This window comes from Carettochelys insculpta, chromosome 5 (assembly GCF_033958435.1).
Source record: "Carettochelys insculpta isolate YL-2023 chromosome 5, ASM3395843v1, whole genome shotgun sequence".
NCBI classification, from domain to species: domain Eukaryota; kingdom Metazoa; phylum Chordata; order Testudines; family Carettochelyidae; genus Carettochelys; species Carettochelys insculpta.
The window spans coordinates 72,572,396-72,590,185 of NC_134141.1; the positions used below are offsets into that span (position 1 = coordinate 72,572,396).

General features: G+C 43.0%; 1 protein-coding gene across 1 annotated transcript; it reads left to right on the plus strand.

The window, feature by feature from the left end:
• Positions 1 to 782: 782 nt before the first annotated feature.
• GLRX (glutaredoxin) lies at positions 783 to 8,760 on the plus strand. Its single transcript, XM_074995314.1, has 3 exons — positions 783 to 1,054; positions 3,722 to 3,842; positions 7,751 to 8,760. The coding sequence occupies exons 1-2, from the start codon at positions 848 to 850 to the stop codon at positions 3,833 to 3,835; spliced, it is 321 nt and encodes a 106-aa protein (XP_074851415.1). The 5' UTR covers positions 783 to 847; the 3' UTR covers positions 3,836 to 3,842; positions 7,751 to 8,760.
• Positions 8,761 to 17,790: the final 9,030 nt, after the last annotated feature.

The following is a 17,790-nucleotide window of genomic DNA, read 5'->3' on the forward strand; positions in this document are numbered from 1 at the left end:
TCTCGGTCAGCTCACAGGACCAGTGGAGGGGGGTCATAATCAGGGGTAGTGTTAGGGGGTAGGAAACAGGGCAATTGCCCGGGGCTCCATGCCACAAGAGCCTCACAAAGCAAATGTATATGTTTCAACCCCAAACCCTGCAAACCTACAGCCTGAAACCCCAACTTGCTAAGGCCCTGGGTTTCATGACCTGCAGAGCTGAAGCCCTGAGGGGCACAGGGTCGAGCCTTGAGCCTCAGGGTGGTGAAGTCCTAAGCCTGAGGTAGGGAACTGAATTTCTTTTTCTAGTAGGTCATGATTTTTATTTGAGTGTGTGTGTACACACACATATAAATAAAAATCAGTTCCCTATATATATACACACATGGGGGGGGTCACCAGCACAAAACCATTGAGAAACACAGGGAGATGTCCACCCTTCACTGCTGCTGATGAGACCAGTAGGCAACCCACCACACCAACTCAAATCCAGAGAGACTGAAGACTTAACCCTACTTGTGTGCATCACTTGCAGGCATTCATTTATTAGGAAATATTGCAGAGTAGCCCACTTGTATAAATGTCATATACCAACACAGAGAGGAAATAGCAGCTGATGGGCAAATTGCTTCACATTTGAAAACCATTCACCTGTTTGTAACCATGGAAATGTTAAATTAGTACTTGGAAGCTTTGTGCATTATCTCTTTAAAATGTGAGCCTGAGTGAAGGGAAACTCCTCCTACAGGGTGGTGGCTCTTAATATGGAAAGCAGTTTGCAGCTTACAAAAACCACAAGCACTGGCTGTTGTAGCTACTACAATTTCCTTTCTGCTTAAAGGACAGAGCTGCCTGTGATACTGTTAAGATGACGCAGGCATTTGTTCAGAGCAAAATCAAAGCTGGTAAAGTGGCTGTTTTTATAAAACCATCTTGTCCTTACTGCCAGAGTGCAATGAGTATACTCAAAAAATATGCTTTCAAGGAAGGCCACCTGGAATTCATTGACATTACCACACAAAATGATATGAATGCTATTCAGAACTATTTCCAGCAAACAACTGGGGCAAGAACGGTGAGTTTTGTTTTGTTTTGTTTTTTTTCCAATTTGACAGTCACTTAACTGTATTTGGTTTTTTATTTAAATGGTGCCTGAATGTATGCTGTGGGTCTGTAAATACAGAGGCTCAGGGCCTCTTCTGAGGACTCTGCAACTTAGGTGGAGTAGAAGGAGGGGATTTCTCCCAATTTAAAGGAGGAAAAAAAAGTCATGTTTTATGTCTTCTGTGGTGTCTCTAGATTTCTGTCTCCTAACATGGCTTCACACGTTCTGAGTAAGTAACTATAGCTGTCTCAAGTGCTGTGGTCTTTTAATTCACTTTAGTTTGCTAGCCCCTCTCTGTGACTCTTGGATCTGATTGGTGTTCCAGAGCTACTGGCTGTGTAACTAGTTTAAGATGGGTAATAGTTTTTCTGAATGCTGTTAAGCTTTCCAACAGCTTTTTCTATCAATTTTGAAAGATGCTTACTATTGTGGGATGTGTGTGTAAAGCATACTTGATACAATTAACTTAACTGGCCCAAACAGCCAAAGTCTACCACTTGTTCAATGCAATCCCTGTTTATTTACAAAGAATCTGCAAAGTCTTGTTTCCCTGAACACAGCAGGAGGTGGCTATCCCTCCCAAGTCCTTTTCAGCCAGCAGTGGGTCAAAAAGCTCTCCAGACTTCCAGTTTCTCTGAGCCATGTTGCTAATGCTTCTGTGCTTGTCTGGTATTTCCTGCTGCCTTTGGCCAACTTTTTATTGGGTCTTCCCACTGTTTCTGTCAGACACCCAAATGAGCATGGCTCCAAACCAGGGACAGCCCTTGATTCCTGCAGTTCAGCTTCTATTCAAGCCTTGCCACGTGCATGTTTTTGGAGTGCTGTGCCTATTGTGGCAGGTATTTGGTGCATAAAGTAGCTTGATGGCTTCTTACAACTATCTTAAATGGAAGCTGGTGGTTAGGCTCCCCCCATTCAAAAGATGGCTTGGCCCAACCCATAATAAACTCAACATTAACTCACTACTGAGCTTGCCTTGTCCATCAACTTACTGTAAGAGTGGCATGTAACCCTAATGTAACAAGATATTATGGTGATAACCTTTCACTACACAAAGCGTAAATATGTTCTAGCAGCTTAAGCATAAGACTAGGAGTCGTGTGTGTGTGTGTGTGTGTGTGTGTGTGTGTGTGTGTGTGTGTGTGTGTGTGTTGGACTCTGCTCTGTCCTTTGCTTTCTATGTATCTTTAAGCAGAACAGTTATTTGACTTTGCCCACTTTTCCTAGCAATAAATTAGCTATAATATCTACTTCAAAATGACTCATTGTGCATCATAATATTTGTGAAACCATTAGAGTTCCAGTGGTAAGTATTCGACTACTTATGAAGCAACTTCCTCAGCTGCAGCACAGAGGGCATCTTGTGACCCTTCTGTTTTCTATTTTACAATGTTACACAAGGATTGGTAAGCAGACTTCCTTCCCAGATAACAACCTGCGTAGTAACCAGCTGGTCTGTTCCAGTAAGGTGTGTGTGTGTGTGTGTGTGTGGTTTTTTTTGTTTTTTTTTTGAAGCCTGACTCAGCCTTTACACTGGAAATGTGGTTCTGTTTTGAAGACAGACTTTAATGTCCAATCATGTGGACTGGCATAGAGATCCGCCTCTGAATTGGCAATGAACAGCTGTTTCATAGAGATATGCAAGCAGAGTCAGTTATGACACTCTTCTCCCCAACACTGACTCTTTACCAGTCCTAAATCAAAACATCGTGAAGTTCAGCAACAGTCCAATGAAGAGCTTCAGGCTAGAGTGAAAAGAAGCGACCTGGGTGTCGTGACACTTACATCTAAGTGCAGTGGAATTCCCAGCCTAGAGTTACGCTTCCAGGTGCTCTGTACAATGCATGGGAAATTATAGGTGCCTAAGGACAGGATTCTGAGAAGCCAGCCTTGGTGCCTCAACTGACCAACCAGAATACTACTTTCACAGTTTTTTCCAGCTGTTTCCTCTCCTGGAGTTGCATACCAAAGCCAGGTCAGATCTTTCTCACAAGATAACAAAGCAGAACATCAATAGCCTAAGCTTCAGCCCTTGCCTCTGAATTTCTCTTTGCTTGCCAGCATATGAGTGTAGGCCTAAACAGTAAAGTTATTTCAAAATAACTATCCTAGTGTCTACAATACACAACTGCTATTTTGAAATTTCAAAATAGCAGTTGGCTTATTTTGAAATTGGTAAAAGTCATTCTGTGCAGAATAGTGCCTACTTTGAAACAGGAACTGTTAAGACAGGGAATATCCTATTTTGAAATAAGCCATAGTACATTCAATGGCTCTGTTTTGGAGTAGGCTCCATGCACATAGACACTATTTTGAAATAGCTATGTGCTATTTCAAAATGCATTTTTTTTTTTTGTGTGTGTGTGTGTAGCAGTGTTATTTGGGAATAGCTCTTCCAGAATACCTTTATTTTGAAAGTGTATAAGTGCCTGGAGAGTCCCTTAAGTATCTACGTCTTGCCATGTGAAGGAAAGGTGCTGAATGCAGGGTTATGAATTCTACTGGGTGGCAGAGCACCTATGGGTTAGACATTGCAAGTCGGATTGCGAATCTGTGTCCTAATCTCTTCAGAGACCCTGCTGCAAAGCTTATTTTCCTTGCTGCTGACTAACAAATGTCACTTGTGTGTATGTCTAGGTCCCTCGGGTGTATATTGGAGAAGTCTGCATTGGTGGATATTCTGATCTGGCTGCTTTAGAAGACCAGGGAAAACTCTCCCAAGAGCTACAGAAAATAGGTGCTCTACAGTAACATGAAGGTAAATTATGGGGAATATATTCTGGCCATTAGAAACCAGTTCCTGTATGAAAAGAGAACTGCTCTACCTCATCATAGTCAATGAAATCTGTGTCACTTCTGACTCAAGTAACTGGTATTGTAGTTATTGCACCTCTGCAGGCAAACAAAGTCTGGGACATTATCAGCTTCACCCTGGGGGGGAAAAAGGTGCAGTGAAAGGCTAGTGGAGGATAATATACATGGCCAGCTCTGTTTCCAGGGCTAAGGAGGATTCATCCAGCTACCTACTCCCCCTGCTGACAAAAGGATATGTGTATTGGTGGCTCTTGTTTCAAATCCAGGAGAACTAATGTTTAACTTTTGTGCTCAGATCCAAATATTTAAAAATTCCCTTGGAAAGGTGGACCTTGTGGTTTTTGGGCTGAAACAGAAGGTGCACTTACTGTGTTTGGGTTTTTGTTTTGTTATGCCTATGGCTGATTTGGGCATAATGCTGAATGCCGTGGTACAGTTGCCCACTGTTCTGATTCCAGTGTTTATTCATGGTTTCTTTCTACTTGAAACAGCTTGGCTGTCAATTACCAACCAAAGAAGAGAGAAGGCTATACCTGCCCAAATGTCTGACTGTTGCCCTGTCCCAGCTGGTCTGTGTAGGATATAGAAACTGCTGAAAACTACTGTAGCTTATAGACACTTTACATGACAGAAGCAGCTCCTTTTGGAGCAGAGAGCCTGACCTCCAACCACAAAAGATGTGGGAAGGGCAAAGTATCAATGCAATGGATCTTTTAGAGCCCACTAGTTACCACAAGCTGTTAATTGTTACCGGATAGCACTCCAGATGCATTACCAAAGTGCTGTGGAGCCCTAGTCAGGAGTGGTCTTCCCTTTCAGATGTGCACTTGTGTGAAGTCAGTAATTAGCTGTAGGTGTTCTGCTAGTCTGTTTTCATTTTTTTTTGTACTGGTGGTGCATATGCACATAGAAAACCTTAGAGGGGACATTGTCATGAACCAGGACTGCACTAGGCCAGGGCCATATGCACAGAACAAAGTAGTGTGGGTAGCTATGATTTTGATTCACATATCGGAATGGAACCAGGGATGCTCAGAGCTATAAGCCTGAGCTGATACAACTGAAGTTGAGGGGCTAGGGCTCTAACACACTTGTAATCTATCTGTGAAGGATATGGGCTGGGGAGAGACCTGCAACACGTTCTCCAGGGCACACAGTTCCTTCAAAGCTATGTGGCTGCACAGCTGCCTAAGAAGAGCCATTCAGAGTAGTGGTGGCAGGGAGAAGTGCCTCTCCCATGGCGCAGAAGCAGATCAGCTGTAGCTGGGAAAGGGTGTGGGGGGGGGGAGGTGCCCCTTCACCCCCAGCCCAGGTGCCTCTGCAAGGAAGGTTGCAGAGAGGAGTCTATTCTCTCTCCCTGGGCCCTCCCCCACCCCACAAATCTTATATGCAGCACTATGGGAATGTGACACATTCAACTTCATACTAGCACACCACAAAATCCATTCTGTCCCATGAGTATGCCAGTGGGTTTGAGATGTAATCTTGCCAGGGATGGATTAAATCTGTAAGGAGTTCACATTGGTCTCAATCAGAAACTAGAAGCAGACAGTTGTTGATACAGAGCAAGCAGGATTGCTTAGCTGGGTGGAAGAATGCCTGTCATAATAGCCAGGAAGCTAGAGGGGGATATTAAATCAGTGGAGAGCTGTATGGCCCTGTGAACAGGGTACTGGAGAGGGACCTAGAGTACCTCACTTCTTGTCCTGGATGAATCAGTAATCTGCTGAACATCCTTCAAGTCACTTCCCCTCTCTGTCTTTCCATTTTCCCCAGCTACAGAATGGATCTAACACTTACCACCTCTGTAAAGTGCTTCACTGCCCAGGGATGAAAATAGCCTTTAAACAGATTACTTTTATCTAGTACTAAAACATGGGCAGGGATTGACCTTCATTTTAGCCCAACAGGTGGGACAGGGGAGAGTATTAAATGGCCTTTCCTACCTCTCGGTCAAGTGTGGCAAATTAGGAAGATAAAAGGGTGGGGTTAGAGCACTGAGATGTATATAGAAACTCGCTGTATGAAAATGTGCAGTAGCCACCCTAGTGCAGAAGTTCCTATACCTAGATTTACACAGCACTCTACCTTTATACTGTTGAAGCAAGAAAACTGGAACACCCTCAAAGAGAACAAGAGTTGCACAGTACTAGTTTGTGCAGCCCAACCTGGCAACTGTGTGTTGCTTGGAGATCATGAGAGAGAGAGAGAGTGGGACTCAACCTTGTTAGAACAGAAAACCCAGTACTGTACTAACATTGGCACGGTACTTTGTGACTTGTCATTGGGTGTACAGCTAGACAAGTGCAAGTCATGCAGATATTGAAACTTGGATCTGTTTCTCCTCCCAGTAATGGAACTGCTCACTTAACCCTTCCTTTATCTTTGCTTCATGTAGGTCATTGGCAGCAGCTTAGCCAGCTATAATATTTGCTCCTTTACTGTACAGTAATCTCCCAAGATGTTCATTCAACATGCACATATCTCACACTTACATGAGGGGGGAAGGGGGGAGATCCCATGGCTGCAGCAGAGCCAGACAGTGCCGGGGTGGGGAGACCCGTGGCTGGAGCCTTCTCCCCAGCTGTGTGGCTGGTGGGACAGAGGGAGAAGGCTCTTAGCCTCGTTCCCAGCTCCCCGCTTGCGGGAACCAAGTAGCAGCCTGGCTCCCAGATCCCCTGGGTTGATGGGACTGGGACATTGACCAGCCCTGAGCTCTGGTCAGTTTCCTGGGTCCTGCAAGCCATGGGGAGACTTCAACCAGGCTGCTTCCAGGTTCCAGCTCTCCACACTCTGGGAGACAGGAAACTGACCAGCCCTACTGAGCTGGTCAGTTTCCCTATTCCTGCAAGCCCAGAGGAACCAGGCTGGAGCCTGGTTCCCAGCTCCCCTTGACTTATTTGGGGGTTTGCAGGAACGCAACCCCCCCCCATAACTTGAGGGTTTACTATAGGTGTAATAGCCATGCAGACACCCTGCTTGCTGGGCCAAATACTGGTAACTTCCATGCATTGTCTAAACCCTGCTAAATATACACTTCCATATGTGAAACTAACAAGCATGGGGGCCAGCTAGTTGTCCTGCTTTCTTGAAGTTTCATATGGCCTTGCCACATGACAATGCTCTATGCTCTGATATGAAAAATCTTGCTCTGAACTAGAGCAGGTCAGAAAATTAGTATTCCATTAATGTCAATATCAAAACTTTGATGCTTTTATTTTGCGACCAAAAAAAGCAAGAGGGAAGGTGGGGCAACATAAACCCTTGCAGAATAGCCAGTAGCCCAAGAATGTAGGAGAACCTAGATACTAATCCCTGCTCTGAACTAAGCCCTACTTGAACTTGGTTCTCCCCAATTTCAAGTAAATTCTTTTAAACATTGGGCTAACAGTTATTCTGGCACCTTTACTTCTGACCAGAAAATTCATCCTGGATGTGAGGCAAGTCTTTTAAAAGCTAGTATTTCTGTGAAGAAGAGTCTTGGTTGCAACAAAGGGACCTCGTCTGACAAGCTGTACTCAGGACAATTACTTCAGGTAGTCATATCATGTACTTTTCTTTCTGAAAAATTAGTGTCTTTGGTCTACATTAAACAAGCCCTACTATTTTTCCTATCAAAACAAAAAAGCAGTATATAGACTAGCACAGCTTTCTCTGTTAACTCATTTTTCCTAATGATCTGAACAGTAGATCTGGCCATCAAAGATGAGACGACTTCCTTGAAGTAAGGTGTACATATCACTAATATCTAACTAGATCTCTTTAGATGAAGTCTTATGTGCTCTTCTAGGAATGTCTGAACTGGCCACCTCCAAAAAACCTGTAATTTCTATATACCATTTCTAATTTCAGGCCAAAAAGACTGGACTTGGTGACTGAATTGCCCTGCCACTGGAGCCTTCAGAAACAACTCTCCTGTTGCCATCGGATTTCCTTCTAAAACTAAAGAGGGGCTATTGGACATCAATTCATTTGATGTTAATAGTGGTGCATGGAATATGATCAGACCTCACCTAAAGGAATAAAAAGTTTGCCCTAATGAGATGTGTTCACCCATGTAATAATACAAATGCGCTCATGCTGTGTCTCCCTTTCTCTCTGCTGCTAATCTCATCCCAATCCCAATAGTTATCCAGCAATACTACAACCTTAGTAGTGCAAAGAACTTCTGATGCTTTTGCTTTAATTTTATGATATATTAAGCTGAAGTGGGGGCGGGGAGGGAAGGGTGGAAGTGTAGGAGATTGGGGCTCAGTCAAATGTGTCCTGGAACACTAGCTGAAAATAGCCACTGGCCCTTGGCCTCTGATAAATATGATCCTTGGGTAACCCTGACAGCTACTTTGAGACAACTACTCTGCTCTCCTTATTACAACATGTATCTACAGGCAAGTGGCTGCAGCTCAGCTAGCCTGGAATGGGTGCAGTTGGATGAGGGAGGGACGGAGGGATACAGTGGGGGGAAGGGAGTGTAATTTTGTAGGGTTGTTGCCTGCCTGTAAATTGTGCTTGCTTTCTAAATGGAAGTAACCTCAATGACTATTTTGATAGTACTTGTCTATTTTCAGGAGGACAAGGTTGTGTTGGAAAGCAGAGTGGAGTGGGAGGGTGTTGGCTATTGAGTAGAACTGGCCAGAACTCTTGGTGCAAAAGCTTCCTGCAGCAGAAGTGGTTTTTGGAGGGGGGAAAAAGCTTGGCAGAAACACTGGGAATGGCACTCTTCTTTCTATCCCTATTTCCTTTCCTTCCATGACTAAGTGTGCATGTGCAAGGCGGGTGGGGAAGGAAAGTCAGAAGGATTGAAAGGTAAACTGTCATGAGAAAATTGACAACTCTTGAATAAAATGTGTTCCTCTTCAAAAGCTAATTGTGAATGTGTTTATTTTTTCAGGGGTGGGGGGAATTCTGAAGCAACTGTATTGGCAACAGAAGAACCTAGGCTTGTTCATGGGAAGCAGGTGGCAGAGTGGGGCAGGGACTTAGGATCACCCTTAGCAAAGCACTTTTGAACTGGCCAGCTCAAGGTGCCTGTCATTTAAACTTGCATGACTAAGCATAAGTCCAGGCAGCAGCATTTTTGTAGTGCAGGAATCCTTCACAGTTCAGCTCTTTATTTCTGCTCTGCTTTTAGTTATATTGGGCAGAAATTAAGACAGATGAAAACACTTCAGTCCTAGTTATCAACTAAACATGCTATTTGCGTTTCAGCCTTGGAAAATCTAGGCAGGGATTCTTGACTGTACCCTTAAGTCTCATACCTCTAGGATGTCTGGCTTCAAACACTAGGTACTGCAGTTTGTCCAACACAACCTTTTTCTCCCTCTCTTAGTAGAATTTAAGACCCCTACAAATAAAATAAAACTTCTTAAAATTTAACATCTCAAAAAAAGACATTTCTCTATTTAAGTGTAGGCTACCCTTGCTACTTTATGCCCAGCATTGTACAGAGCATGTCCAGCTAGACAGTGTAGCAGTTAAGAACTAGAGATTAAATAACACTCGCAGTGAGTGCCAGTGTACAATGCTTTAATTCAAGTGCAGGACTTTCCCTTGCTTCAAACTGTAAGAAAACAATCTCCCTCAGAACTTCAGCTGCTTATGTGATGCTGTAAGGGGGTGGGTGGTCTCAAACCTTTCTAAGGGCAATCCAGGATCTATTTCAGATCCAACTACCCTGGCCCCACCTCTCCTCCAAGGCCCCCTTAGTCTCACTCTGTGCCATCCCTTCCTTTCACCAGGCTGAGGTAGGGAGTTGGGATGCAGGTGGTGGTTCCCACATAACAATGCAGAACAGGGATAGCACCCTGACATCAGCTTTCCACTCCTTCCCATCCTGCACAGTAAGCAGGAGGTTCACAGGAGCAGCTTCCAGGCAGAGGATAGGAAAAGCATTAGCACTGTGGGTAAGTGCTAATGTCCCAGTCAGGATTATCAAGTGCTGGCAGAAGGTTCCCAATCCACTGGTTGGTGACCATTTTATCTACTCTTGTAGAAATTTTGGCTGACCAGTTGCAACAAGAATCACTCTGCAAGAGAAAATATTCAGTATAACATTACCACTACTGTAGATGAATGAATATTTATTTGTGGAGACTTGTTACATTATGCAGTTGAGTCTTTGCTTATTTTCCAGGTAGATCCCTCTTCAGAGGAAGGGGTGTTTTGCATCTGGGAAATGTGTCTGCTCTCTGTGCCTCACAATGTGGAATTTATGCCTGTCTATTGACTAGTTTCAAACAGCATTTATTAGAAAGTACCTAGAGCACTGATTTAGTAAAATTAGCAGCCAGCACCACTAACTACAGGATTCTGAGAGTGTGGAAAGAGATTCTGGGCAGTTATATTAATCTCCAGTAAACTGCAAAGCAAAAATTAAGCAGTTCAGAGTCCACAACTAAAAAATCTAGCATTCCAGTTGCACAGAAGTTCTAACACTTGACATATACTTCACCTAGTCCACAATTCATCTGCTAACTTGTTGCCATGGAATGTTGTGGAGGCTAAAACTTTACTAGGATTCAAAAAAGAATTAAACTTGGGGAGGACAAAGCCATCACTCAGCAGGGATACAGAGCTTTTTTCAGGGTTGGGGACACAGTAGGTGGGGGTGGAGCAAAAGGGGAGTAGATATCCAGAGGGGGAGGCAGAATGGATATAGTCAAAGGGGATAACTCCAGCCTGGGCTGAGAGCTGTCCTCTGGCTTGGGCTGAGCCCTCAGTTTCTCCCCACCCCTCACAGCCCCTCTGATGCAAACTGTTCTCTCAAGCCCCTGCACTGTGAGGGCAGGCCTTGGCAAGAGGGGGGCAGAGCAGCAAGCCTCCCCAGGAGAAAGGTTCATGGGCACAGCTGTACTAGAAGACTAAACTTACCCTCCCCCCTCAAACAAATAAATCCTCACAAAGACAGGGATGGCACAAGCTTTTGCCACTCTTGCCTATAATATCTAGGAGGATAGAGGACTCCTCTCCTTTCCCCTGGGCTTTTATTACAGCACATTTTTCACAAATAGCTCCTCTTCTGGAACATCCATGCCCCTAAAACATCACTTACTGGGAAACAATACATCATACTGCTTCAGGAGATGTGAGTCACTGAAGAACTACTTGAAAAGGTCAAATTGCATCCAGAAAGAAAACATGTCTCACAGAAAAGCAGAGACATCAGCTTTTTTTAAAATTTGTGCCTAGATCCATTCCCAACTTGGGGTCCATGGCCCTATACAGGTCTGCAAGGGTTGCAAAGGAGGCCAGTTAAAAAAATATTTACTAGAATTGACTTTGATGGGGGTCCATAAATGGTTTTGGGGGTGGGGGCTGGGAACCACTGGTCTAGATTGCTTATAAACCAACTAGGCAGCCATTTGTTAAAGCAGATTTCCCTGTATTTTCATCCTTAGTTCACCCATGAGTGTGTGAAATATGGGCACTTTCCATGTGCCTGGTACCACAAAACAGATCACCCTGTCTCCCAAGGAACTCAGCATCTTAAGAGTTGTTACAGAAAACTAAGAGTTATAGTTCAGTTGGAAAGGCAAGATGGTCTGGCTAAGGCACAGGACAGGTGAAATACATGAATTCAGTTTCCCATTCCACCATCCCTTTTTAACCTTATACAAGTCCTTCAGTTTATCTGCTCCTTAGTTCTCTATTTGGTACAACAGGGAATGTTATTTCCTTTCCCACTCTGTCTTTAGTTAGAATACTAGCAGATATACCCCATGTGGCTTAGGTCCTCAGCTGAAGGGTTTTTTTCCTGCTCCCAGTCCCCCTGTCCTGTCATCAGAGGGTAGGTGGGGGCCAGCTCAGGCCATGACTCCTCATGCCCCCTTGCCTATCCCTGGTGGAGCAGGGGGGCAAGGCCTGGCTGCAGCTCACTTCACTCCCTGGTTGGGGATCAGGTCAGGCCATGACTGGCATCCCCCCACCTGTCCTTGGAGGGGAGACCACTTTGGGCCATGGTTTCCAGACCCTTCTACCTGTCCCCAGTTTGGGTGCCAGGTCAGGCCATGGCTCCTGGCACTGGAAGGGGACAGCAGGACTGTTCTGCCCAGCCCCAGCAAGTGCAGCAAGAATGGGGCCAGGGCTGGGCTGTTCACCCCAATGTGAGCTGGAGGAGGGGCAGGGCCAGGGATCCTGGTCCACGGTATATCACAGGGGCTAACTGTGTGTGTGGTGGGGGTGCTTTTACATGGGAGGAGTAGGGCTCCCCCTGCATGGTGCAGGGTATTTACCCATTTAGAGGTAGGTAAGGTCAAGAGCCTCATCTTCACACAACCACTACAGTAAACCCTCGAGATATGTGCAATTACATTGCTCATGTCTCAGCTTAATGTGACAGCTGCCTCTGACAGGAGCGGTGGCAAGCTGGGAACCAGGCAGCAGTCTGGCTCCAAGCTCCCCTCTACTTGCAGTGCCAGGAAACTGAGCAGGGCAGCAGCCTTGGTTAGTTTCCTATCTCCAAGGAGAGGAGGGGAGCCAGAAGCCAGGCTGCCCCTGGTTCCCACCTCTCCTCCACTGGCTGGAGCCAGGAAAGTGACCAAGGCTACTGTTCTGGTCAGTTTCCCCTCTCTGCAAGCTAAGGGGAGCTGGGAGCCAGACTGCTGCCTGGTGCCCAGCTCCCCACTTGTAGGACCTGGGAAACTGACTCATTGGTATAGGCATATGGGGGTTGGTCAGTTTCCTAGGTCCTGCAAGAGACAGAGACAGGAACCAGGCTGCCCCCTGGTTCTCAGATCCCTTCCACTCTGGGAGCCTGGAAACTGACCAGCCTGAATGGGCTGGACAGTTTCCTGGCTCCTGTAAGCCCAGCAGAGCCAGAAATGCAATCCCTGCATAGTTCAAGGGTTTACTGTGTTTTCCTGCTGTGGCTGTCACCAGTGGTTCCTCTGCAGTACCACTGTCACCCGCTCTCCCTGTCCCCAGTGATGAGTCTGTAGCATGTCATGCCTCCTCTCAGTACCCCTCCCATACCATGTTCTGAGAAAAAGGGGGGGAATTTGTGTATTTTGCCCTGTCCAGGCACATGAAAACCATAACCTTGGCTTAAGTTAGGGTAACAAGAAACTGCATACCAAATTCTGTAGTCAGAGTTCTTATAGCTTAAGAAGAGTTCTTGAACAAACATATCGCTGACAAGCAATTTTTAAAACACATATAGAGAGTGCTAATGTTTTCAGGGCAGGAACTCTTACAAGACGTGTGTGACAGATATGGGACCTTTGAAGCATGGAAACTTCAGATTATTGCTGTGAGGAATGCCAGATACTATTGGCACATAGCATACTCAAAGACTACTATATGCGTAAATGGTTTGTCAGTCTGAACTATGACGCATATGCTGACTCCATGAGGAAATTAAAATCAGGGGTTACAAAGAGAAACCAGACTAATGCAAATCCCACAACAAAAACAACTTTGAAAACTACCAGCGTACGTGGGATGGGCAGAGGGAATTGTATCTATGGTTTTGACTGGTTTCAAGAGGCCCAGGAGAAAAAGAATGCAGAATACTGCAAAGAGGAGACTCATTCAACCCAAGAAATGACGAGACTTAAACCAAGAGGGTGATTGATCTGGAAGAATGTGAAGGATTTTGAAACAGGGTCTCCAAGAAAAAGCAGGGGAATAGCTGGAAAGCTTAACTTGCAGGTGGATTTTTTGTTCTGTTCTGTTCTCTCTCCAATGTTTTTGTCTCAAAGTAAAGGTACTGTGCTTTGTGAATAGGTGACTGGCCACTGTTAATCCTATCCATTAAAAAAAAGTGTATTTGAGACCATTGCTTGCAAGATAGTAGTGTCTGTTGTGCCTGCAACTGTACATGCTCTTACAAATCAAGGATAATTGCACCTTTGAGCTGTTCATGCCATTCTTTATAACACACCACTTAGGGCTCCACCCTCTAGCCATCAAAGATGCCACAAAGGGGTCAAAGATCATTATCGCATGGCTGTGCCAGCATGTAGTGATCAGAGCATCTAGATGAGCACAATAATCCCCTTGGCATTTAAGTCATGGCCCAGATTTACTTCAAAGGGAAAATCCTCAGCACATAAGTATCTTCAGTATGCAGCATCAGAACTCAAATCCCTCCTAGCTTCATACCAAGAATCCTGTTTTTTCTCTCTTCTAATACTAAGCTTCAGCTAGTCTAAGAAATCAGCTCTTAAGGGCAAGTGTTGGAGGAAGTGCAACAACAGAGCTGGCTGCACTCTGATGCATCACTAATGAACTGGACAGAAATACCTCATACTTCATTCAGTTTCCTCAGCTCCCTCTATCACCTCCCCACATTAAAGGCTAGTTCTAAATCAGTAGAAAGTTTGAGAATATTAGAAAATGTGTGAAAATAAAAAAGTGTGGCTATGAAGAGACTATTGCATCTCTGTAATGTAATTTGGGAAGCTTCATTAAAATGTATCTTCAGTGTTTATATACTTACTTTACTTGGGCTGAGCCATCAATTGACAGATCTCATCTTCTATGACGCAGTTGGTGAGCAACTAACCCAATTCCTGGTCAGCAAAGACAATTACAGATGTCACATAAAAACCTACCAACTACAGGCACTGTATGATCTTTTTGGATCCTATACTTTTCCTATAGTGCCTGGATATGCTGACTCAAAGTAATTAAGAGCCTGTACAGTGGTTTGCTGCCAGGACAATCTGTCCTGAACTAGATTTTCCAGATCATTGGGATATATGCCCCATGACTTCACACTGGCCTTTAAGATATCTTTATAGTGCTTACACTGACCACCAAAGAGCACTCTCCATAAGCAAGGCTGCCACAGAAGACCAATATTCCAAAGGCAGTGCTGGCTTAGGCTAATCAAGCAGATACGTCATGATTCACGTTTATGCTACAGGACAGGACAGTATTTCTATACAAAGCATGTGAAGAAAACAATGCTCTTTATTTCAACACAAATCCTGTTACAAAATGTCCTCCTATGTACAACATGTATTTGAGGGAGTTCTAATTCTAATTTGAGCTGTGGGGCACCACAAATGCAGAATAAAAATAATGTTTACTCATTTTATCTACCAGTATATAAATTTCTCATTTTTGCTGTTTAACTCCTTCCTGCACACTGTTCAAACTTTCTTAACAAAAATGGGTAAATAATCACATGAAATGGAGATGCAGTAAAAATGTTTATTGTTTTGTTACAAAATATTAAATACTAAATCTACAAGTGTAAATTTGTCAGATAAAATACCATTCCATAATCTGTGAAAATATCAAAAGCTGAATTTCAGCACATGCTTTTGTAAAATAAGTTCCTAGCTCCTAAACTTTTTTCTTACCAAATTCACCAAGACCTAGAGACTGTCCATCCTGTGGAAAAAGTGAAAGTTACTGAAAGAACAGTTTTCTTACACTAGACTTGTTTGCCTATAAATCTGATGACGTGGATCATACGCATGGAAGCTCATTACCTAATCAAACTGTCAGTCTTTAATGTGCTAGAGGACTGCCTGATTTTTTTTTTAAATCTAAAACCTAAAAACAGTAATTTCCAGAACTAATTTCCAGATATTTTAGTTGCTTAAAACAAGTTTCAGGAACTTCCTAATTTAAACCAATGCAAAATTGCCAGAATATTATACATTTTAAAGTTGTCAAGTATCTCAAACTCAGTGGTTCTTTGATTAATTTCTGATCATCATCTGTGGATTTCTGAATTATACCTAAGTGATAAGATATTGTATCTACAGCTACGCAACCTCACAACCATATAATTGGCATTCTTAATGCTAAGGCATAGATTTTAAATTTTAAAAAGCATATCCATTTGTTATTCTGTTGGGCTCCATCTACACTACAGCGATCCTTCAAACGCAGTTCTTCCAGAAAATCTCTTCTGAAAAGATTTTCAAAAAAGCATGTCCACACACAAAAAAGCAGATTGAAAAAAAATCGATCTGCTCGTTTGATAGAAAGGGTCCACACAGCCTCTGCTCTTTTGAACGAACAGGGCAAGAATCGAAAAAAATCAATGCCATGAAGACTGCTCTTTTGAAAGAAGGGCCTGGGGAGCATCTACACTTTTTTTTTTTTTTTTTTTTTAAAAGTATCTTTCAAAAGGCAGCACTCTTCTTCCTGATCCAAGAGCAGAAGAGGGCTTCCGAAAGAAGAGCCATGTTTTTTTGATTTCGGATTAAAAGAGTGCATTTTGTGTGCAGATGCTCTACACGTTCTTTCGAAAAAGGGCTGGATTTTCTGAAAGAACTTGCTGGTATAGATGCAGCCTTGATGCATATGAAGAAATCACTTATTTTCTCAAGCCATCACATCATTCTGGATTTGACCTAGTGTCTGTACCTGAAAGAAGTAGCATCCACAACAGGGGCATCTACAAAGAATGGAATTATATTTTACGTTTGATTACCATGTTATAAATGTGAAGATAAATGTCTCCTCACATTCCTTGGCTTAGTTACATAAAATGTTTATGGCTGATTAACATTGAAGGCTAAAATAAATATAGCAATAACATAAAATATTCTCTGGTCCATGGAAATGATCCATATTTCCATTTTACCATATGTTTTAAACCTATTAATGAGAAAAGGATTTACGAAATATCCTTCATGAAAATAAATATCCCACAATACTGAATTATTAGCAAGAAATTCAAAAATAGCAGATCAGATTTCCAAAGTTTTAAAAACCTATGGCCACATGCAATAAAGGGTAAACATTCCCACACAATCTGTATATGTAATTACCATGACTGCACGATGAATTTAATATTTGTACACACAAACATCAGTTAAATAAGTAAACAGGACATTTGAAGGTGCAAATACTGTGATGGAGCATATTAATAAGTAATTATTCATGCAAATTAGCATTGCAAATCTGTAGTTACTTTTGCTGATGGCCTTTAAGCCTTCAAAACTTCAGAATCTGTCACTCATACAGCTATCTAAAACTTCTAATTTTTATCGTAACGGATATAAAAATTAAGAAACAAGGAGAGAGTTAAATCTTTTCTACATTTATTATATGCATATACTGTTTCAACTTGAATGTTTTATCATTTTTATTCCATTTCTAATGTCTTTTCCTCGCCAAAAGCAGACTGATCTCTTTTATTCCTTGCAGGAGGCAATGTGTTATTCCTAGTCCTGTCATTGACTGGTCATGTGATCTTGAACTAATTTTAATTCCTCTCTGCTATAAAGTAGATCTACACTAGGGAAGAAAGTCGATTTCAGATAGCAATTCTAGCTACACCATTCACATAGCTAGAATCGACATATCAGAATCAACCTTCTTCCCTAGCGTAGTCCGAGACTTGGAAGTTTTGCATTGACGTCCTTTACTCCATGCAATAGTGTGGAGTACACGGATCAACAGTTGAGCTCGGAGAGGTCAATTTTGCCACATGTTAACCAGATGTGGCAAAAATCAAACTCCAGTAGATTGACCGCAGCATGTCAATCTTCTCATAGGTATAGATTGCCCTTCAGGTTCCCTCATATGGGAGACAAAGATAACAGCACTCCTCGTGTTTGTAAAGCTCTCTTAGATCAGATGCAAAACTATATATAAATACTATTAATTATCATTCCTGTAGTGATCTAACCCTTGGTATTTTGAACGACAACAGTACCATTATTTTTGTCCCAAGACAGGAAACACCACAACTAGACTTCTAAAAGCACATCAGAAGAAAATCCCCTATGGTTCTACTGCAGAATTCCCAAAAGAATAACCCTGTAGACATAAAAAAACATTGCTATTTATTAGCACAAAAACGCTACAGGTACTAGTCAATACGGTCGGTTTTATCGCACTGCATCTATTTTTTCTGCAGATGCCTTTAAATGGCTCATCCTGACTTGTTTATAGGACTAAGTAACTTTTACATTAATCGCCCT

Bases quoted from the DNA above. Each gene is read 5' to 3' on its own strand.
- GLRX (XM_074995314.1), top strand. From the start codon at position 848: ATGACGCAGGCATTTGTTCAGAGCAAAATCAAAGCTGGTAAAGTGGCT. The intron at 1,055-3,721 runs GTGAGTTTTGTT...GTGTATGTCTAG, and splicing joins AAACAACTGGGGCAAGAACG to GTCCCTCGGGTGTATATTGG.